This window comes from Hakea prostrata, chromosome 2 (assembly GCF_041222555.1).
Source record: "Hakea prostrata isolate BN-2017 chromosome 2, UWA_Hpros_2, whole genome shotgun sequence".
NCBI classification, from domain to species: domain Eukaryota; kingdom Viridiplantae; phylum Streptophyta; class Magnoliopsida; order Proteales; family Proteaceae; genus Hakea; species Hakea prostrata.
The window spans coordinates 52,511,984-52,531,495 of record NC_142601.1 but is presented as its reverse complement, the minus strand read 5'-3'; the positions used below and the strand labels follow the sequence as shown (position 1 = coordinate 52,531,495).

The following is a 19,512-nucleotide window of genomic DNA, read 5'->3' as shown; positions in this document are numbered from 1 at the left end:
AAAGATCCTAGAATGTTCTTTGTTATGCATTAGGAAAGACATCATAAAGCTGATGCATGATTTGCAATAGTCTTCTAGTAGGGAAATGGACATCTCATTTACTGTTTGAGACTTTATCAATTCTTCATGGACAAATGTTTATTTTTACTTGCAGCTATATCTGTTACTTTCCAGGTTTTGATTTGATTGTTCTCACCATTCTTCAAGATGTTAGCTCTTGGATTGACCACCAAATGCTTATTGATAGTCACCTGCACAATTTGTCATCAGCAATGAAATTCAGACATAAGAAACAGAACTAATGACTAATTTACCTTTACCCAATAAAAATCTTATTCTGAATTTGCTCTTCTTAGTGCAATCATGGATTGGTGGAAGTCCAGAAGATAATGGCAGTTGATCCTCATTCTGCTGAAGGTCATAGCCTTTTGTGATCTTGAAGATTACCCATAAGATTCTTATTGACTTGTAAAATCTGTATAGTTGTATAAATTGTTCATTTTGTTGAGGCAAGTTGAGTTGTATAGATTCTGTAGTTGGAAAAGGAAATTTTTTATTTATGCTTGATCAGATATTTGATGATACAGGTAAAAAGCAATGAATTATCTTTCATGATCCTACAATCATAAGCACATATATTGTCACTTTTGACAATAAGGACTTTCCTTTAGAGCATAGATTAGTCAAAGCATAGGATCTTAATAAACCAATAACAAAAGTAAAATGGGTTCTTTGGTACTGAAATTATACTGCACTATATATTGTGTTTAAACCGTTTTTTCGCGCTCATTTCATACTGAACCGTACCATACCATTTTGCAAATACTGAAATTGTATTATATCATATAAATTCTGTATGGTATGGTATAGTTTTGGTTTTTTGTATTCAAAGTCGGTATCGTAGCGATTGACATCCTTAGTATAAGTAGTGCCCCAGTCAAATGAAAAAAATAAAGAATATAAGTGATCACAACTAAGGGAACTACTATCTTATAAGGTATCTCCATGGCTTCAAAAGAGCTAGACTCCATAGGCACAATCCGAGCAAGGACACGACTCTCCAAGTGTAAGACTCTACCAACAACAAATTCTCCAGGCAAAAGGAGTATTCATAACCTTATTAATATCAAGTTTTGCTGCAAATATGGGGTCTCATTTTTCTTCTTGGTAACCATTTAAGAGTTCCTGACAGAGAAGAATGTTGTCAAAAATTTAGGCAACCCTCTATAAACGTTGAAGGAGTCCCACTAATTTTTCCCTCACTTTCTTTGGGCAGTTGGGAATGATTTGTACCATAAATCTATATAGAAAGGGGGAGACAACTATTTATTTTCAATGTTGAACAACTTCATTCAGTACTTAAAGAGTGTAGCTACATTGCGATTACAAGAGACTCTACCTGCCTAGCATATTAAAAACACAAAACTATATATTTACTAGTAATGGTTTGGAAGGGAAATTTGATATATGGATTGTTGAGTGTTCATCAGACACTTGTAGCAACAAAGGCAGTTGGTAATATGACAGAGGCTCTTGTGGAAAGCCTGATTGCATATACAAAAAGGCTTTGGAGTTAACCCATGGTTGAGTGACAGAGATGGCTCTTGTCTTTGCTCGCTACAATCCCTATACAATCCCTTCCATGACCGATTCTAGTTGTGTATCAAAAGGGCAAGGATCCGCCAAACTATCTACAAGATTTCCTTTATGGACCAAAAAAATTTCCCCATCTCCAGTCCTTTAATCTGCAACCATGAGCACTAAATTAGTAATGTCATTCCAATCCACTTGAGAGATAGGTAGGTAATTACCAGGTATTTGTTCGGCATTTCATGAAGATTGAGAAGAGTTGAGATCATTCATGCGTACCAAGTTTGGGGGTGTAGATTAAGTGCAGACACCCAGAATTGTATACTAGTTAAATTGTCCAAAGGCTTCAAGGGTTTAGGAGACAACCATTGGTCGACATTCACCAAAATTGTTTTGAGAGCTTCCTTTCGGGATGAGACTGAGATGAGCTAACTTTACCTAATCAGGAAGCCATGGTTTTCTAAAGAAATATTTGATCACTCTGTAGATATCTACTATACCCACAATTCCCCAACTATTTTTTATAAAAGAAAGCACCAAGCCGTCCGGACTAGAGCTTTGTAATCATCCACAGCAAAAGTTACATTTTAAATTTCGAAATATATTACTAGATTAATGAGACTTGCGGCCTCTGTAGCGTTAAGTGAACGATCACACACCAAAGGGAGAACACTGCAGGTCAAAGGGGGAGTTCCTGCATATAGGAGCTCAAAATAATTCCCTGTGTCATTCATGTCAAGTCTGGGTCAGTTAAATAATTACCATCAAGATCTGTTATTGAGGATAGATTGTTGTGATGACAACTGTCTTTAATGGCTCTGTGAAAATAACTAGAATTATCATCCCCTTCAAAAAAAAACCATCAATTTATCGATATTCAAATTCCCTAGCAAAGAGAAGTGTTATATTTTAACTTTAATTCTTGTACTCGATTTGGAAGATGGACCTGCACCGACAAATTTTGTTGGGCAACTAAATGACTAAATGGATCAACCCATTAACCCGATTGTAGTCTATACATATGTATCTTATGTTATTCGTTTATCACATCATTGAGAGATTTGGAATTTTCGATTAGGGTTTTGGGTACGAGTTATTGGTGATTGGTTGTGAAATCTCCTTTTGTACTTCTTCTACATAGTATAAAACTCTTCTTTTTTGCCCGTGACATAACCATATCAGTATGTGAACCACGTTAAATCTATGTGTGTTTATGTTTTTATTTCTTTTTCATTTCGTGGTGTTCGTTAGAACAAAAAGTGACTTGAGTTTTATCACAAGCATCTTTCTCACGTTGCACATTGTCTTCCAAGAAATTGTTGTTGGCTATGAAAGTCTTGAATGTTTTTGACAATTGCATACTGATCATCTATTTGCTGATCCAGGTTTGAGAATACCTGCCGGCTCCAATTTTGGAGACTCAATATCATTTCTTTGCATTTCAGTAAGAAAGCACATATTAAATTATTCACACTGAGACTCATATGGAAGAGAGTAGTTTGTGGAAAAGACAAGATCGAACACCATAGGTTCTGAACCACCGAAGTTATAATAGAATTATTATAAACTTTTTAGCCTATGATGAAGGAGATCTAGAAATTCCCTCATACAGAAATTATCAATATCTCACGAAAAATCTTCAAAAAATATCACAATGCCATTCAATGTTCAAGATTATATATTTTTTAACTGAAGTTTGCCTTCACCTAAAATTGATCGATGCGGATCTTTGTTTGTGAACGGTGAAGTAAGACTCTTATGGGACTATTGATTTATCATCAACTTGGCCACCCGTATTATTCATGATCCAAATATCCTTTCCCAATTTTCAACTTGGAAAATCCCTTATCTTCATCGACTGGCTAACGTGGCAAGTGGCTGCAATCATCTTCATCAAAAGCCAAATTCCAATGGAAAGAATACATTTTTAATAGCAAAGCTCCATTCTCATGGCGGTGTTAGTTTATTTGATTCATATATCACCTTCCCCCTCTCTTTCCGAGCTTTACAATCTAGTCTTAGTAAGGGATAGAAACACTCTCTCTCTCTCTCTCTCTCTCCTCAAACAGAGGCCCAGAAAAGTCTTAATTCCCTAGTTCTTAAAGAGAGTTAGCTACCGACACCAGACGAGATGTAACGATCGAGAGAGAGAGAGAGAGGGCCCGAGTTCTTTAACAAAAACCGATACTGACAAGACAACCCACAAAGCTTTGTCTCGTGAGTGGCCGACCCAACACCAGTAAGTGGGGGACATCAAACATTAGGCACAGCACACAACAGATGATCTCTCATCTCTCTCTCTCTCTCTCTTTCTCATACATATATGCATAAGCTTGCATCTTTTAAGACAACACTGACGTAGGGTGCTTCTTCTTGTGCTGGGAATCCCAGTAGTGAGTGGGCTGTTTGGCTTCTTGTCTTATAATTTCATTTTCACAACCTTCCACTCAACCTTCTCTAGATTCACTTATTTCATGCGAGTGCGTGCATTCTCAGGAAGAATAAATCAAACCAGAGCACTATTGCAATGATATTGGTTGCCTGATCTCTTACACTAAATAATCTATTCTATGGAATAACAAATGGGTTCCCTTTTTCAGCATTTGAAAGGAGAGAAACGTTGGTAAACGTCATTCTCCTAGGTTCTTTCCTAACTCGGAGAACTCTCTCTCTCTCTCTACCCCCCCCCCTTGAAGAAGCTACGTAAAGACACAGTAGCAAATGTAAAATGGCCACATTCTGATAAAGTTTTTGATCCTACCAAGAAGCTAAGGTCATGCAGGGCATGGATGTGTATTTACTAATTAAGGAAATGAATGCAATGTTCCATGGAGAGCATGCGCCAACTGGATCCGTCCAACACTTGAGTCTCTGAACAATTGTCCCATTAAATGCCTTAATTGATGTGTCATAGTGTGATTCTCTTCTGATCTGCTACTTCCATATTATGCAAAAATGGACACCAAATAATCATTTCCACCCACATAAAGAAATTGAGTGGAAGTTTCATGGACGGCATTTCAAATTGAGTCTCATAAGCAGCATGGTGGCCTTGACACTAAGTAACCAATCAAGCTGAGAACTGAGATGAAGGCCAAATCAAAGTGATGATTCATGTGGAGTGTGGACCATCAAAGTTCTTAGTTTGGTGCCACCCTAAATAAAAATATCTTGATTTGTTGACACATGTTTAAGTGGGGAAGGGCGACCAATCCTGCATTTGTGAGGATAAAGGACTCTACTTTCTTCACATATTTTCTTTCTCATATTTATGAGTCGGACCCTAAAGGAGGTTTCACTATTGTTATGATATATGAGATATTGAAAGAATTTATTGAAGAGAGGATCCTGTTCCGGAGTTCAGTTAAACTTAAATTGGGTGTTGGTGCCAGGATGAACTTATTATAGGTTTTCTTACCACGGATAAGTATTAGGTCCGGGGGGGGGATTTTCCCTTTCGTTCTTGGTTTTCTTCTATCCACGGTTTCCGGGGTAGAGGATGAAATAGATGAAAAGATATCCAAGTATAGAAAGATTAGATGGTAAAATGCACCATAATAGAGCCACAATATGTAGAATGATAAATAAAAGCTTTTGGAGATCATTATTTACGGAAAAAAAATATTATCAATAAATGTAAAAGGCATTGGTGTCACATATAATACATAAAGCGCCATGATTTGAAGTATTGGTATCATACTGCTCTATCCTGGCTGTAAGTAAACAAAGAAGGAGATCAAGCATGTGCTTGAAGTTCAAGGCAAACAAACGAACCTAACACTAAGAAGGTTTTTAGTTTTACACAACCTATTATGTATAAAAATGGAAGAAAAAAAAAATTGTGTGCCTGTTGCAAATGCTTTGGGCATGTAAAGCATTATCATTGTTTAAAAAAATCTAAGAATCTTGTGGTAGATGAGAGATTTTGGTGCCAGGAAAGACAAAGCAAGACAAGGTTTAGGAGGTCTCCTAATGCCTGGATAGGGAGGAGTCCTCGTCGAATAAAACTCTAAACTTTTCTAAGAAGAATTTGGTGGAAACTTCAATTATTTCGAAATCTTTTTATGCATGGAAGCCATTCGATTCGTTTAGGTCCCACGAAGAAGATCAGTTTGAAAACAAAGCAGATTTAGGTGATTTAAATTGTGAAAACTTCAATAATAGGAAAAATGTAGAGGAGACTGAATCGTTGCCTACTGAGGAGCCCACACTCCTTAGGATAAGGTAAGGGTGTCAATTCGGTACGGCACCGGTACTGTATGGGGTATAGTATCGACTTTGAAAACCTCATATTGAAACCGTACCATACCGAATTTATACGGTACGGTATGGAAACGGTATTTTAAAAAGCGGTGCGGTATGATTTCAGTATAAAATCGGTATAAAAAATGGCACGGTTCGGTATTTGGTACGGTATAAATTCAGTATGAGAAAGTCTATTTTTCTAATCATAATGTTGGGTTTTACTCCCACAAACCCCACATATATAGATTACCTTGAACTTGCTTTTGTTTCATCATAAAATACTACAAGAGATCGATTGAAATTAGTATAAAATAAATTGATTGTTTTATTGCAATGCAATACAAAAGTATCGGTATCTTCAACGTTCTTATGCCTAGATTCTACACATGTATCGATTTTGCATTTTTAAGGTTGCGATAAAACTAGGTTGGGCTAGCTGGGCTTTTGCCTTAACCTAGAACCAACTTTGTCAAGTGAGGCTTTGCCCAGGAGTGTAAAATCTAGGAAACTAACTACCTAAGAAAGCTTTGACCAGCAACCATTAATAGAGAATTAGAGATACAAAAGTACAAGTGTACCACCAAGCTTGTGACAATTGGAGCCTAATAAACAAAATGAAGCTCTAAATTGCATGGAACTAAAGGCTAATGCTAAATATTAGGGTTATAAATTGAAAGAGAAAATTACACAAATAACCCACATACGGTATGAAATTCGGTTTCGGTATTCGGTTTTGCGGTACGGTATGCGGTACATACCGACGATATGGATCCTCATACCAAAACCGTACCGTACCGAATTCAAAAAATGGTTTTCGATATATACCGTACCGAATTTGAAACGGTACGGTACGGTACGGTTTCAAACAGCGTGGTTCGGTACGGTTAAACGGTTTCGGTACCGAATTGACCTCCTTAGGATAAGGGGAGTTAGAGTTCCTCCTCAGTAAAAACTTTGGTTCTTTTATCACCTAATCCAAGGGAAGAGGTTAATTTAGCTGTCATGGACTGTAATAATTCACAAGAAACGATAGAATATGAAGTGGACTCCAAAGTTTTAAATTTTGAAAATGATAATGGTAGAAACGTTGCCAAAAGAGGGTGCTACACAAGCAATTTACAAGAGAGGGGATTCTAAGTCGGTTCATGGGGAGAACTTGGAATTTACCACACATTCAATTGAAGGGGCCCAAGTGGAGGATGAGTTGGCCATTGATAAAGTGTCTCAGGATTTTGGGGTTGATCCAACGGTCGGTCAGGTGTTGCGGCAAGACCAAGATGTTCTAGTATTAATTATGGCATTAGTCGATGGGGAAAAAATAATGCAACTTGGTTGGCAAGGGGTAAAGAGGCAGCCTCGCTCAGTGTCTACGGATCTAGATGAAGAAAATAAGATCTCAAAAAGTAGGCGAAAGGAGATGACTTTTGAAGCAATGGCAAAAATTATTCTACTCTCGGTGAAAAGAGAAAATAGTGGGATGAGCAATCAAACTTAGATTATTGGGTTTTTTGATTAGGGAAGAGGTTTTCCTATCTTAAAACTTTTTAAGATCATGGTGTGAGATAGATGGCAGAGATCAATGTTCTACAAATTTTTTTTTTTCTTTTTTTCCTTTTTATTTTAAATTTAATAAATTGACATTTTTGAATGTGACAATGTGAATGAGGATGTAGAAACTTTGTGTCGGGGCCATTGTTCCCTGCGAGAAGATCAATGTTCTACAATTTTTTTCTTTTTTTATCTCTTTTTTACTTTAAATTTAATGAACTTGACATTGGGTTTTTCCGGGTGTGACAATGTGAATGACGGATGTGCTTACTGGAACGGTTCCCTCATCCGCTCCTGTGGTCAATCGGTAAGAGAAACTTATTCTCGTAAACTACATGAATTGCATCTATTGAAATACTTAGTTCATTAGTAAGACTCTTTTTTATATTCATTTTCATTCTTATTTTTGCTTTTTTTTTTCTTTTTCTCGGTACATTCTTATTTTTGCTCTATTAAAGAAATAAATACTAAAAACTTTTTCTTTTTATCCAAAATAGAAAATTATTTTATAAGTATTGTCCAGAATAAATTATGAAATGAAAAATATGTTTGTTAAGTAAATAATTGTAGATAATTTTTAATAGAAAAAATTATATCTCTCCCCTGTACTTACTCTCTATTTACTCTTATTCATCTCTCAAAAGTTTCACCTCTAACTCTCCCCAAAAAAAATGAATTTTTCCTCTCCTTCTCCCATGATATTTTAAAATGTTTAAATTACCCTTTATTTTTGCCTCTATAATCAGATATGTTGATTTTTATTTTTATTTTTAGCTATTTTTTCCTTCTTTTTCTCCCTCTTTGTAGGATTTTTTAAAGTTTTGAGAATTTTTTTCTTCTTCTTTTCTTCTTCTTTTATAGAAATTTTTTTTTCTTTCTTCATAGAATTTTTTTTTTTCTTTCTTCCTTTTTTATACAAATCCATTAAATGTAATTAGATCTATTTATTTATTTTTCCTCCTCCATCTTTTATTACAATCCATTAAACATGATTAGTTTTATCATTTTAATTCCTCCCTTTTTTTAAGAATCCATCAAAGAAAAAATGAAAATATAGATAAATTAAAAGTAAAAATCTTTAAAAGAAGAGAAGGAATTTAACAAAAATATACCTAATCATATATAAATGGTTCTTATAGAAAAAAGAAATGAAGGAAGAAGAAGAAGAAAAGTAATTTAAAAAAAAATTAATCCTTGATAGACTAAATGCACAAAAATATAGGGTAATTTAGTCATTTTAAAATATTAGAGGGGAAGAAAAGGTAAAAGTTCATTTTTCTTGGGGGAATCAGAAGTTAAACATTTTAGAGGGCAGTGGGTTTAAATAGAGAGTAAGGAATTTTTTATAATTCACCAAGTTTTTCCATTTCAAGAAGCACCATAAATAGTTTTGTATGTTTCTCCAAAAAAACTATTTTTAAGCATTTGATAAAACTTGCTTCTAAAAGTAAAAATAATACATGTAACCCTTTGATTAAAAATAAAATTAACCAAATTTGAAAATTGTAATAAATTTGTCATTGTTATCTTTAGAGTGCCAAGTTCCATAAATAATTTTTCTAAAATTGTTTTACTTAACTCCAACATGAACTCAAATTTTGTTTTGAAAAACTTATGCAACATCAAATAGTTGTTCTGTTGAAAATGTTTTTCAAAGCAAAAATTTTAGGGTAATATCACTTACCTCCCCTCTTAGCTGGACAAATAGCACTTACACCCCTCTTAGTTGGATAATATCACTTACCTCTCCTATTACCTAGCAAATGTATCAAATACCTCCCCTCTGTTAATTTTTCCGTTAAATTTAATTTTTACACTTAAATATTTTTCTAAAACCCCAAACTAACCTTGATTAAAAATATTTTTTATTTTAAACCCTAAATTACGTAATCACTCTTGGTACTACTAAATTACCCTCAATTAAAGATAATTGTTTTAAACCAAAACCCCATAGTTAAAACCCAAATTATCTTTAATTATTAAAAGCCCAACATACCCTTGTTTAAAAAAAAAAAAAAAAAAAAAAAAAAAAACAAAAATACAAAAAAAAAAAAAAAAAAAAAAAAAAAAAATTTTTTGTTTAAAAAAAACCGTCACTATTTTGGGTTTTTTTAATAATTTGATATTTTTTTTAAAAAGTATGTTGGACTTTAAAATTAAAGATAATTGGGTTCTAACTATCATGTTTTGGTTTTTAATAATTATTATAATTGAGGGTAGTTTAGTATTTTAACTGCAATGGTGATTACTATAATTTAGGGTGTAAAATAAAAAATATTTTTAGTTAATGGTAGTTTGGGGTCTTAGAAAAATATTTAACGGTAAAAGATAAATTTAACCGAGAAAGTTAATTGAAGGGAGGTGTTTGATATATTTGCTTAGGTAAAAGGGGAGGTAAGTGATATTATCCAACTAAGAGGGGATGTAAGTGCTATTTGTCCATCTAAGAGGGGATGTAAGTGATATTTACCCAAAATTTTTAATAAGTTTCAATTTATGTTACCAAAATCATGCAAAACAAAATGGTTTTATCAAATGGATTTCTGCTTCTCAAAATAAGAAACACCAGAAACTATATTTTCCTGTGGATTATCAAACGGGCCTAAATATATAGAAAGAGATAGAAATTTGTTCTTTTCAATATAATTTAAAAAGAATTTAAACTAGTTTAAAAAATTCTCAAAAACCAATATGTAGAAGAAAAAAATGTTTTTCTAATTATTTTTTGAGTAAATGATGATCTTATCCTTATTTTTTCAGAATATATGACACACATGCTCAATGCTCATCAACCATAAGAGACTTAGAGATTTTCTCTATTTTTTAAATAAAAATAGGTTCTAATAAATATATGAAAGAAAAAGAAAAAAAAACACAATACAAAATTGAATAATGAAAATAAAAATTGATATCTCTTCTTTTTTCTTTTTCTTTTTAATTGACAAATATACCTATTGTTTTGACTTAAAAAAAAATCCAATCTCAAGAATCCTTCCACTCCTTTTTTTTTTTTTTTTAATTGGAAAAATATAACTCTTGCTTTCACTTTGTTTTTTTTCTTTATATTTTTTTATTGGGCAAATATACCTCTTGTTTTCACTTAAAAAAAATTCCATTTCAAGAATCCTTCATTTTTTTTTTTTTTTATTAAATTGGGCAAATATACCTACTGTTTTCACTTTAAAAAAATCCAATCTCTCTCTCTCTCCAAAATGTTTTGTAACACACATATCACCCAGTCAAGTGATTTGACACACAGACGCAGGCCTCCTCAATGGATGTCAACTCAAGAGGAGCGGAAAAAGATCTGAAGTTCCAAGCAGATCTTGACAATTGAGATATCAACTGCGAATCTCCACTTAGTAATGATATATATTTCAATATTTGTATTGAATCAATCCCATTGAGTTGATGCTCTAACGTCCTTGCCTGATGCTGTAACATCAGTTTGGCTGCAGCCTGGATATAACCAGTGAAGCTTCCACTATCCTAACATGGAGTCATCCCTTTCATTTCTTCGCCGCACTCCTAATCACAATTATCCACCGCATAATCGATCCTAGCATTTGTATGTTTTTTTTTCTCGGTAAATCCCAGATTATATGATTAGTACCAAGTACTACCTGAATAATCTTTTTCAATGTCATTCATTACCTGCTTAATCTATAATCTTATGAACCAAAGCACGCGTTTATAGTACCAGTAGAAACTGAAAAAAAAATTCAAAGTAACCGTCATCTTCCACCTGGGTATCTGCTTCTTCATGACATAAACATCATCACCAGTATTGACCATTAACTAAATATCCATGGAATCTTAATTTCCATAATGATCTGCAGCGAATATTCAGAATTTTTGGTGCTTCTTCCTGGCTTTCCACTCAGCTTTACTCTTAAGATTGGAGTTCTGCTGCTGCCTCTGCAAAGTGGAAGGCCTGAAGTTATCCGTGGTGAATACATGTGGATACCAGTTTTGATAGATAAGAAGAAAACTTTATCATTCTGAACAATAAATCATGTTCTGAGGGCCGCGTCAAGATTCACTTAATTATTACACCACGACAAAGGGTTAGGTAGCGAGTTTCGTGAAGGGTTAGAGCCATGGGGTACGTATCTCACAGCTAGAAGTGTTAGAACTATTCTGTCTTGAAGTGCAATTAGCTTTTCCTAGCTTGCTCTGGTTCTGGGTTTGAGCTTGTGGAAGTCTTTAACAAAACTCAAACCAAGAAGAAAGAAAAACGAATCAGAAACTTGCATAAATAAACGATGAGAGATGTGTTACGAATAGTATCATATCACTGCTGATAGATTGATAGGTGTTGTCTATCTGATCTATTTGCCGATTCATATGTATGTTCACATTCAAGCTTTGATCGGTAAAAGACAACAAGACTGATCTTTATGTACTGATGAAGAAAAAGCTAACAAGATATTTCTCTACATTACAAGCCAAAGATAGACATGACTTGTATCTTATTGTTAGCTTGGGAACACATGGTAAGGTTCCACGTACACATGCTTATGCTCAACTATAATGGTATAGTCTGCCAAAAACTAAAATTAAGAACATCAACTTCGGGAAATTATTAGAAACTATTGGATCTTGTAAAGATTTTGCTTCTGCTCATCTCAAGCAGTAACCATTTTTTGTGTGGATGGCAGACAGTTGAGAATGATTTATTGGGGTTATTCTTTTGGATGTATCAGCTGCAACTATCATGCTTGAGCTTTATTACTAGAGTACTTTTCATTACAAATATGCACCAACCCTAAGGGCAATGCCCATGTTGAGTGTTAAAATTACTATAAGATCTGGTACACATTTCTCTGGTTTAATTTATTCCAGAATTCTCAAAACAAATCTCAAACTGCTCGTTCAAGGATTTGAGGGTTACATCTATAAAGCACTCAAGTATTGATTCATCCCAGGAACTCATCTTTAAGTTTAGCTGAAACCCTGGAATTTTGGGCCCTGACATGTAATGAAGGGGATTTTGGGGATCAGATCGATAAGCTTCGATTTCATCACTTCCACCTCGATGGTTCTCACTTCTCGCATCTGAGATCCAAGGACACCAAGCTCATTGAAAAGGCAAAGTGTCTTGGTTCGGCTTTGACCAAATATTCAGCTCGTTTGTTTACCCATGAATCACCAATAATGGATTTCCTGAAATCAAATAAAGGCTCATTTTTGAAGAAAAATCGGAGGAAACGTAATCTTTGGAATATATATTGGACTTTGAATCTCCTCTACATGGTAGACATCATGTCAAAGAGAGATGAACCATGAGAAATTTTTGGAAGATATGTTGGAACTTCTTGACCTTCTCGCTTTAATTACTAGGAAGATGAAGAAATTAACCATGAGAAAGCGGAACTACAATGGTGTTGTCATCTCGCTTTAATTACTAAGAAGATGAAGAAACCAAATATTAGTTATGGAGTTGATTGCCATATAGGCAGGTTTAGAACGTGCTTTACAGAGTGGTGTTTGAAGAATTCAAATCCGCTCTGATTCTCACAAGGACATTCTTATAATCTTGGGTTCCCATAGAGTTCATTGGTATGTTGATTCTTTGGTTGATGACATTCGCACACTTCAACGGAGTTGTAGGGATTGCCTCATTTCACACCATGTCCGTGAGTTGAACCAAGGAGCAGACTTATTGGCAGGGTTTCTCCAAGCTTTTGGTGAGATACAATTTGACCTGAGAGGGTTACCTCCTAGTTTGGATATTATTGTCTGTAATGATGTTGCTGAAAAATTATACTATAGATTGTAATCCTCTTAGAGTATCCATACTTAAAAAACTTAAAATGGGTGTAATTGAAAAGAAGAAAGTCCTATTTTAGATGTCTCTATTTGTTCTACAATTTATAGTATAAAGAATCACCAACATTTCTTTTCATTTTACCACAACTTTCCATAAGTGCCTAACGAGCTACAACATAGGCTTCAACAACAATCACTGGCACATTGACCATTTTGATTAAGCTCGATCTTACATTCACTTTCATTTACTATTTTTAGGTAGAAACTAGTCATATTTTTCACACAAGGAATAAATACATTTTTAAGCACGTTCCTTTATGCTTAGGCATATATAGAAGGATGAAATGACCATCATGCCCTCCCATGAGACCTGACTTCGTGATAAATCCGAAGTCTTGTGTCTTCTAACCAAATCTCTTTAGTAAACGTTTAATTACCCCAACCAACAAGGGTTGGTCCAAGTGGTAAGCAGCTTGTTCACCTTAAGCAAGGTTCCGATATCGAAACCTTGTGGATGCAAAAAATCTTCACTGGGAGACTCACCCACTACAGCCAGGTGTGCGACCCGGATCGAACACCAGATTAGTTAAGACAATGCCTTGGCAACCAAAAAAAAAAAAAAAAGTTTAATTACCCCAAAAAAGAAAAATACCCATGCTTGTCCCTTCAATTTCATTAACCTATGCTGATAGAGGGACCACAAGACTAGGCAGCAAAACCCTAGCTCCCTATGTATTAACCCTTGCATAACAACAAACCATCAAGACCATTATGCTATTCCTGATTTTAACGTTCATATGTAGTGGTACAGCTTAGCATATGGAATGTTTTGAGATGTTCTTTCATAATTAATCAGTAGATTACTGCCAGTTGCATTAGCATGTCCACCAATGCAATAGGATGTTTGCTAATAAGAGTGAGATAAAAAAAATTAATTCAAGTAAAGTAATGAATATCTTGACTACATCCTCAAGAATAGCTGTTACATATAATTTAAATATAAAATAAAACTTCACCTCCGGTACACAAGAGTTTCTATCTCTGATTTCCTGATTGGAGGTGTTGATTTTTTTACTAGCTGAACCACCCTATAAAAGACTCTTGAAAATTTTCACTTCACAAAAGGCAAGAAAACCCACAAGTGCCGTAAAGCTGCTCATTTTTTTTAGCATAATTTAGGTATGAATAATCAATAGTGTGATTTTTTATTTTTTTTTTGGGGGGGGGGGTCAAAATTGATCAACAGAGTGATTATAAAAGCATTAGTGTGCAAAATTTGACCATTTAAGCAGACTGCTGATTTGTGACCCTAGCCAAACACCCCTTTACGGTTTACCTTTTTTTGTTTTTGGGTAGGACCCCTCTACAGTTAATGGTATCAGAAAAAAAGTGAAAGAAAGCCATTCCAAAACTGAAAAGTGAGAGCAACTAAAGAGGGAGGGTTGTCGCCAAATATGCGAAACAAGTCCACATCAACTCAATCCCTCAGTTCTAATGGAGGGCCCTTTTAAGACCTCAATTCCTCCACCACCACCATCACCATCATCATCCACGGCCACCATTGAAATTACCACTAAAAGCTCTCTTAATGGTCCTTAAACCAGGCCAAATCCGTTCCTGACTCTGTTCATCAGCTAAGGTTACCATTTCACTTTAATATAAGACGACAAAGTATCATTAATGGAAGCTCCCCCCTAATAGCCATCTCCTTTAAAGCTCAAAAGGTTTTAAAGACTTGAGAAAGAAAATCAACAGAATAAAAGAGACACTCTTTTCAGGTAAGCTATAAAAGAAATGTTAAGGCAGTAAGTCGTCATCATGATTACTTCCCCTTTCTTTCTCTGCCTGTCGCCTAAATCTGTACTATCAAATATTCTTGGAGGACAAGTGAGAGATGGGTTATGAGTTATGACTTGTGATAAAACAATGAGCCCAAAAAAAAAGGATTGATTGACAATACAGAATGCAAATTCCATGGTTTTACAATTTTACTAGAAACCCCATTCATTCACCCACCCACCCAGTCAAAAGAAGAAGAAGAAGAAGATACATAGATCTATCCTCCGACCCACTTAGCATCTTCCATCGCTGTCTGCTCACTTGAATCATTCCTTCACATCCATGGCTCCTCATGGAATTCTTTCTGGCCGGTGGGGTCATGATCATAATTCTCAAAGAGAGACTTTTTTTTCTTTTTTCTTTTCTTTTTTCCCCTTTCTCTCTACATCAGGATCAATTACTCATCACAGTCCCAATAGAATGTAGTACACGAGCGTTATGGGCAATGCGATCAACATACCGAAGATGACACTGCAAACAAAACCCATATCATCTGGTCAGGGGAACAAGAGGAATCAATGAATCAACAGAATGGATGAAACACAGTATAAGATGCACTTACGCAGTGCTGAGAATTTCAGGATGTACGTTGTATTCCTTGGCAAAGACAAAAGGGACAATTCCTTGTGGGAGAGCCGCCTGTTTACGTTATCGATCAATTTGCAGGAAACCAAAGTACCAGACACAGAATAAATTTAAGAGCATCATTTAATCTTGCCCAGTAGCGCATTAGGCGTTTGATAAAATTCCCAAGAAGAAAAATTAAAGGATTCAAGTGGGTCTCTAATCTACCCAAAAAAAAAAAAAAAAAAAAAAAAAAGTGGGTCTCTAATGGTAGACCTATACATAGATTTTGTGGGTTTTTCCTTTAACTATTGATAACATGTGAAGATATAAAGAAGTAACATAATATTTATGTAAGATTCGATGTGTCAGAAAGGTAAGGGATGGGGAGCTGGAAGCCTGGAAGAAGGTAAAGAGTGAGTGACCTGTACAATGGCAACGCGTAACAGAACGCCCCGCAGCCCAACAGCAATAGAAGCGGCAGCCATGACAGCTGGCCCTGTAAGGAATCTCACAGCCATGGCAAAAGCTGCAATGGAATTCCCACATGCAATGATCCTTGGCTGCAAAGCCATGAACAGCCCTGTCCAAAGTAGTCAATCTGTGTCAATTAAAGTGCAATGCCACCAAACACACCACACAGCCAAGAGGCCCAAGACTCGAGCACACAAGCAACAGGTGTTGGCCTTGGCCACACCCAACACTGTACAAGAGAAACAGCAACAGTGCAACACACCCTCTTTTCATCATCAACACAGGACACTCATCATCATTTCACCCTGTGGATCTGTATTTGTTCTCTTCTTCTTTATTATTACTTAAATAAGAAAGAGAAAAAAAGCTCAAAGGAAAAAGTTGAACAACAGTAAAATAATTCCTTTCTTAACTAAAGAGACCGGGGCAGAGTAGACAGGCACAGTTTGTGAGGACAGAGGACTGAGAAGTGGAAGTGAGATAAGAGATTCTTTGGTAGCTTAAGCGTGATTTGAAAGGAATAAGGAACTGACCAAGGCTGAACATGGCCATGCCAAGACCTGCATCCGACAGTATAGCAATAGACTTGGCAATAATGTCAGGCATACGGACGTTCCACCTGCAAGCGAAGCGGTAGCCCAACGCAGACATCAGCTTAAATCATGGAATGGTAAAGAAATTCATTAGAAGAAAAAAATTGAATCTTGATTACGATCTTCTTAGAAAACAGACTTGTACGAAACCAGAGCCCAGATCATGCCGATTAAGCTGGAATAAGTGTTTGGATTCCGAATGAGCTTTCTCCACACCATGATCAGAATAAGTCTCGTCATCACGCTCGCCGGGGGCATAACTTTGGGCTTGTTGTCTCCAACTTTTCTCGCTTCTCCGTTCATCTCAGTATCAACTGATCCTCTGTTACCAAAGCTGAATTCATCTCTTTCCAAATACCCTTCTTGGTTCTCCCTGTGATTCTCCACTACTCAACCCAGACAAAGCAAACATTAAGATCACGAGTTAAACTAAAGAACAACTCAACTAACTAATTAATCCAACTGTATACCTTTTCCAGGGGAAACAGCCACTCTAACATCTTTGAGTGTCTGATCAGCAACTCCATATTCTTGACCTCCAAACACATCTGAAACCGGAGAAGCACTGGAACTCCAAACAAACATATGAAGATCTTTACTCCCTTCTTCTGATTTCTGCTGCGCTTGTCCATTAGGCCTCTTAGCAGTTCCAGCAGTTACAGGTTTCGATCCAGGAGGAGAAAACATGCCTGGGTTCGGTGCAGGATAATGCGTCCCACCTGTTCCATGGTAATGGAACCTGGATTTAGCACTGTTGTCTTCCTCGTAATTTGAAGGTCTCGGCGTCGGCCCTCTTGACGTCGCAAGCCCATAAGCATCTGCAGCCCCAAAGTTGGAATTCCGGCCACCGGCGACCATGGAATAGAAATCAGTGTGATTGAAACTGGAGCCTCGTGGCGTAGGGTTCCGAGATGATTGCAGAGAATATATCTCCGCATTCGTCAAATTGGACGGCCGAGGTGTCGTGGAAAGCCCCTGAGAACGCCGAGAAAAGATATCAGACCTTGACGCATTCGATTTCCTCACAGTGATATGAAGCTTCCCGTCTTCCTTTATCTCTGCTTGGGTCTCCAAAGGCTCTCGTCCATCTAACGACATCACATCAGAATCAACAGCAATGGACACGATTGAACCAGCCGTATCTGGGAATTGCTCTGTGATGAGCATCCTAGCACCTCTGTACTCGAACAGGAAAAGCATGAGAGTGTACCAAATGATGCATTGAAGCACCACGATTTGAACCATTAAACTACCAGAGAAATCCCCATACATACCCTTCAACAGAGGGATACCCATAACCAGAGTGTTGGGAAGGGTTGAAAGAGAGAAGAGCGTGATTGTCCATTCAAGGCAACCTCTCTTGCTTATATTAGTCCACACAAAGAGGACAGCCAACATAATGAGCTTCTGAAGTGTATCTGCAGCGATGAAGCGTAGGTTCATTGTGTAAGGATTGTTGGCGGAAATGAAATGAAAGGAGAGAAGTGGGACTGCAAAGAGAGCCACAAAACGATTGATACCGGAGCACTGATCAGGTGTAAAGATTTTCCACCATTTTACAGAACCATAAGCTAAGATCATAGCTACGTAGAGAGGAACCACTGCTGTCATAACATGGTAGAAATCCAACAACGTAATCATCTTCTCTAATTTAGAACACCCAACTAACTCTTAACAGGTTTAACTAACTATAGAGGTAGAAAGAGAGCAGGAAGGAAGATACACCGAAGAAGAGGAAGAAGAAGAAGAAGAAGAAAGAGAAGTGGCAAAGAAGAGTAAAGGAGAGGGGAAGCTAAGAGGAGCTGAGGAAGAGCGCATAGAGTTCGAGGAGCATGTGTTATAGTATTTTGGTTTTTGGGTTTGGGTTTGGGTTTGTGTAAGCCGTGCTAGTGGATTGTGAGTGTCAACAGACTATACAAATTATCTCTTACCATAAAAAAAGCTTTGAAAGTTGCGCGTAAACCTCCCAGTCTCCAAAGCAGAGTTCTCTCACTCTCTCACCTCTCCCCACCTCTTTCCTTCCTCACTTTTCTTTTTAATGAAAACTCTTATATTTCTTTCTCTCTCTCTCGCTCTGTGGAAGTGTGGAGAGCTTAGAGAGAGTAGCTGCAATGGAGATTGGGGAGCAGAGAGAGAAAGTAGAGAGAGAGTTTCTCTCTTAGCTTTCTCCTTTAGTTTGGCGGAGTACGTAGTGTATCCTTTGGAGCTGAGGGTGGGGGAGCTTTTAAGCTTTCTAAAAATGACTTTTTTATTTGTTGCTTTTTCAGTTCTTCTCACTTACTAGTTACGAATGGAATAAGATGGGGTCCATCTTTGATCCGGCCGGCCCAGTGGCCCACCCACGTGTTTCCCCGGGTTCAGTTTGGTGTAACAGAACTGGGCCAGACCCGAGTTTCGATGAATCGTTATTGTACTCTGCTCATCTGCTGCTCTCACTTTAGTTGGTAATCAGTCAGATTTCGATTTTGGGAAAGGTTTTAATTATATATGTTCGGTTCGGGGCTTCAATCCGACCCTACCCGGTCGAACCAACAGACAACAGGAAGAAGCCATACACGTTGCTTTACACTACACCCTCCACCCCAAAATAGACTGTAAAGGACCCATAACGACCCTACTGATGGATGCTCCTCCTCGTGTTCTTATGGAGATGATTAAAGAAGGACGTGGAGAGATTTACTTCTTCAGAGCAGCAAAGAGAAAAAAATATCTGTTCAACTGAAATGATATTTTTTCTGAGACAAGATTTTTAATTTTGAGTGTTGGAGATTCACACTTTAGCCCAGGAAACATCATTTCGTTCAACACATATTCTCTTTGCATTCGGAATAATCAGGTATATTTTTTCACGCGTGTTCCTATCATGGTAATAACATAAGAAAAGATT

The 19,512-nt window shown here is 36.5% G+C and overlaps 1 protein-coding gene across 1 annotated transcript; it reads right to left on the bottom strand.

The window, feature by feature from the left end:
* Positions 1 to 15,056: 15,056 nt before the first annotated feature.
* Positions 15,057 to 18,818, bottom strand: LOC149024827 (putative auxin efflux carrier component 1c). The gene is made up of 6 exons (XM_089145022.1): positions 17,096 to 18,818; positions 16,765 to 17,011; positions 16,566 to 16,651; positions 15,984 to 16,141; positions 15,557 to 15,633; positions 15,057 to 15,465 (listed from the first exon to the last, which is right to left on the bottom strand). The coding sequence occupies exons 1-6, from the start codon at positions 18,264 to 18,266 to the stop codon at positions 15,399 to 15,401; spliced, it is 1,806 nt and encodes a 601-aa protein (XP_089001148.1). The 5' UTR covers positions 18,267 to 18,818; the 3' UTR covers positions 15,057 to 15,398.
* Between the last annotated feature and the right edge of the window lie 694 nt (positions 18,819 to 19,512).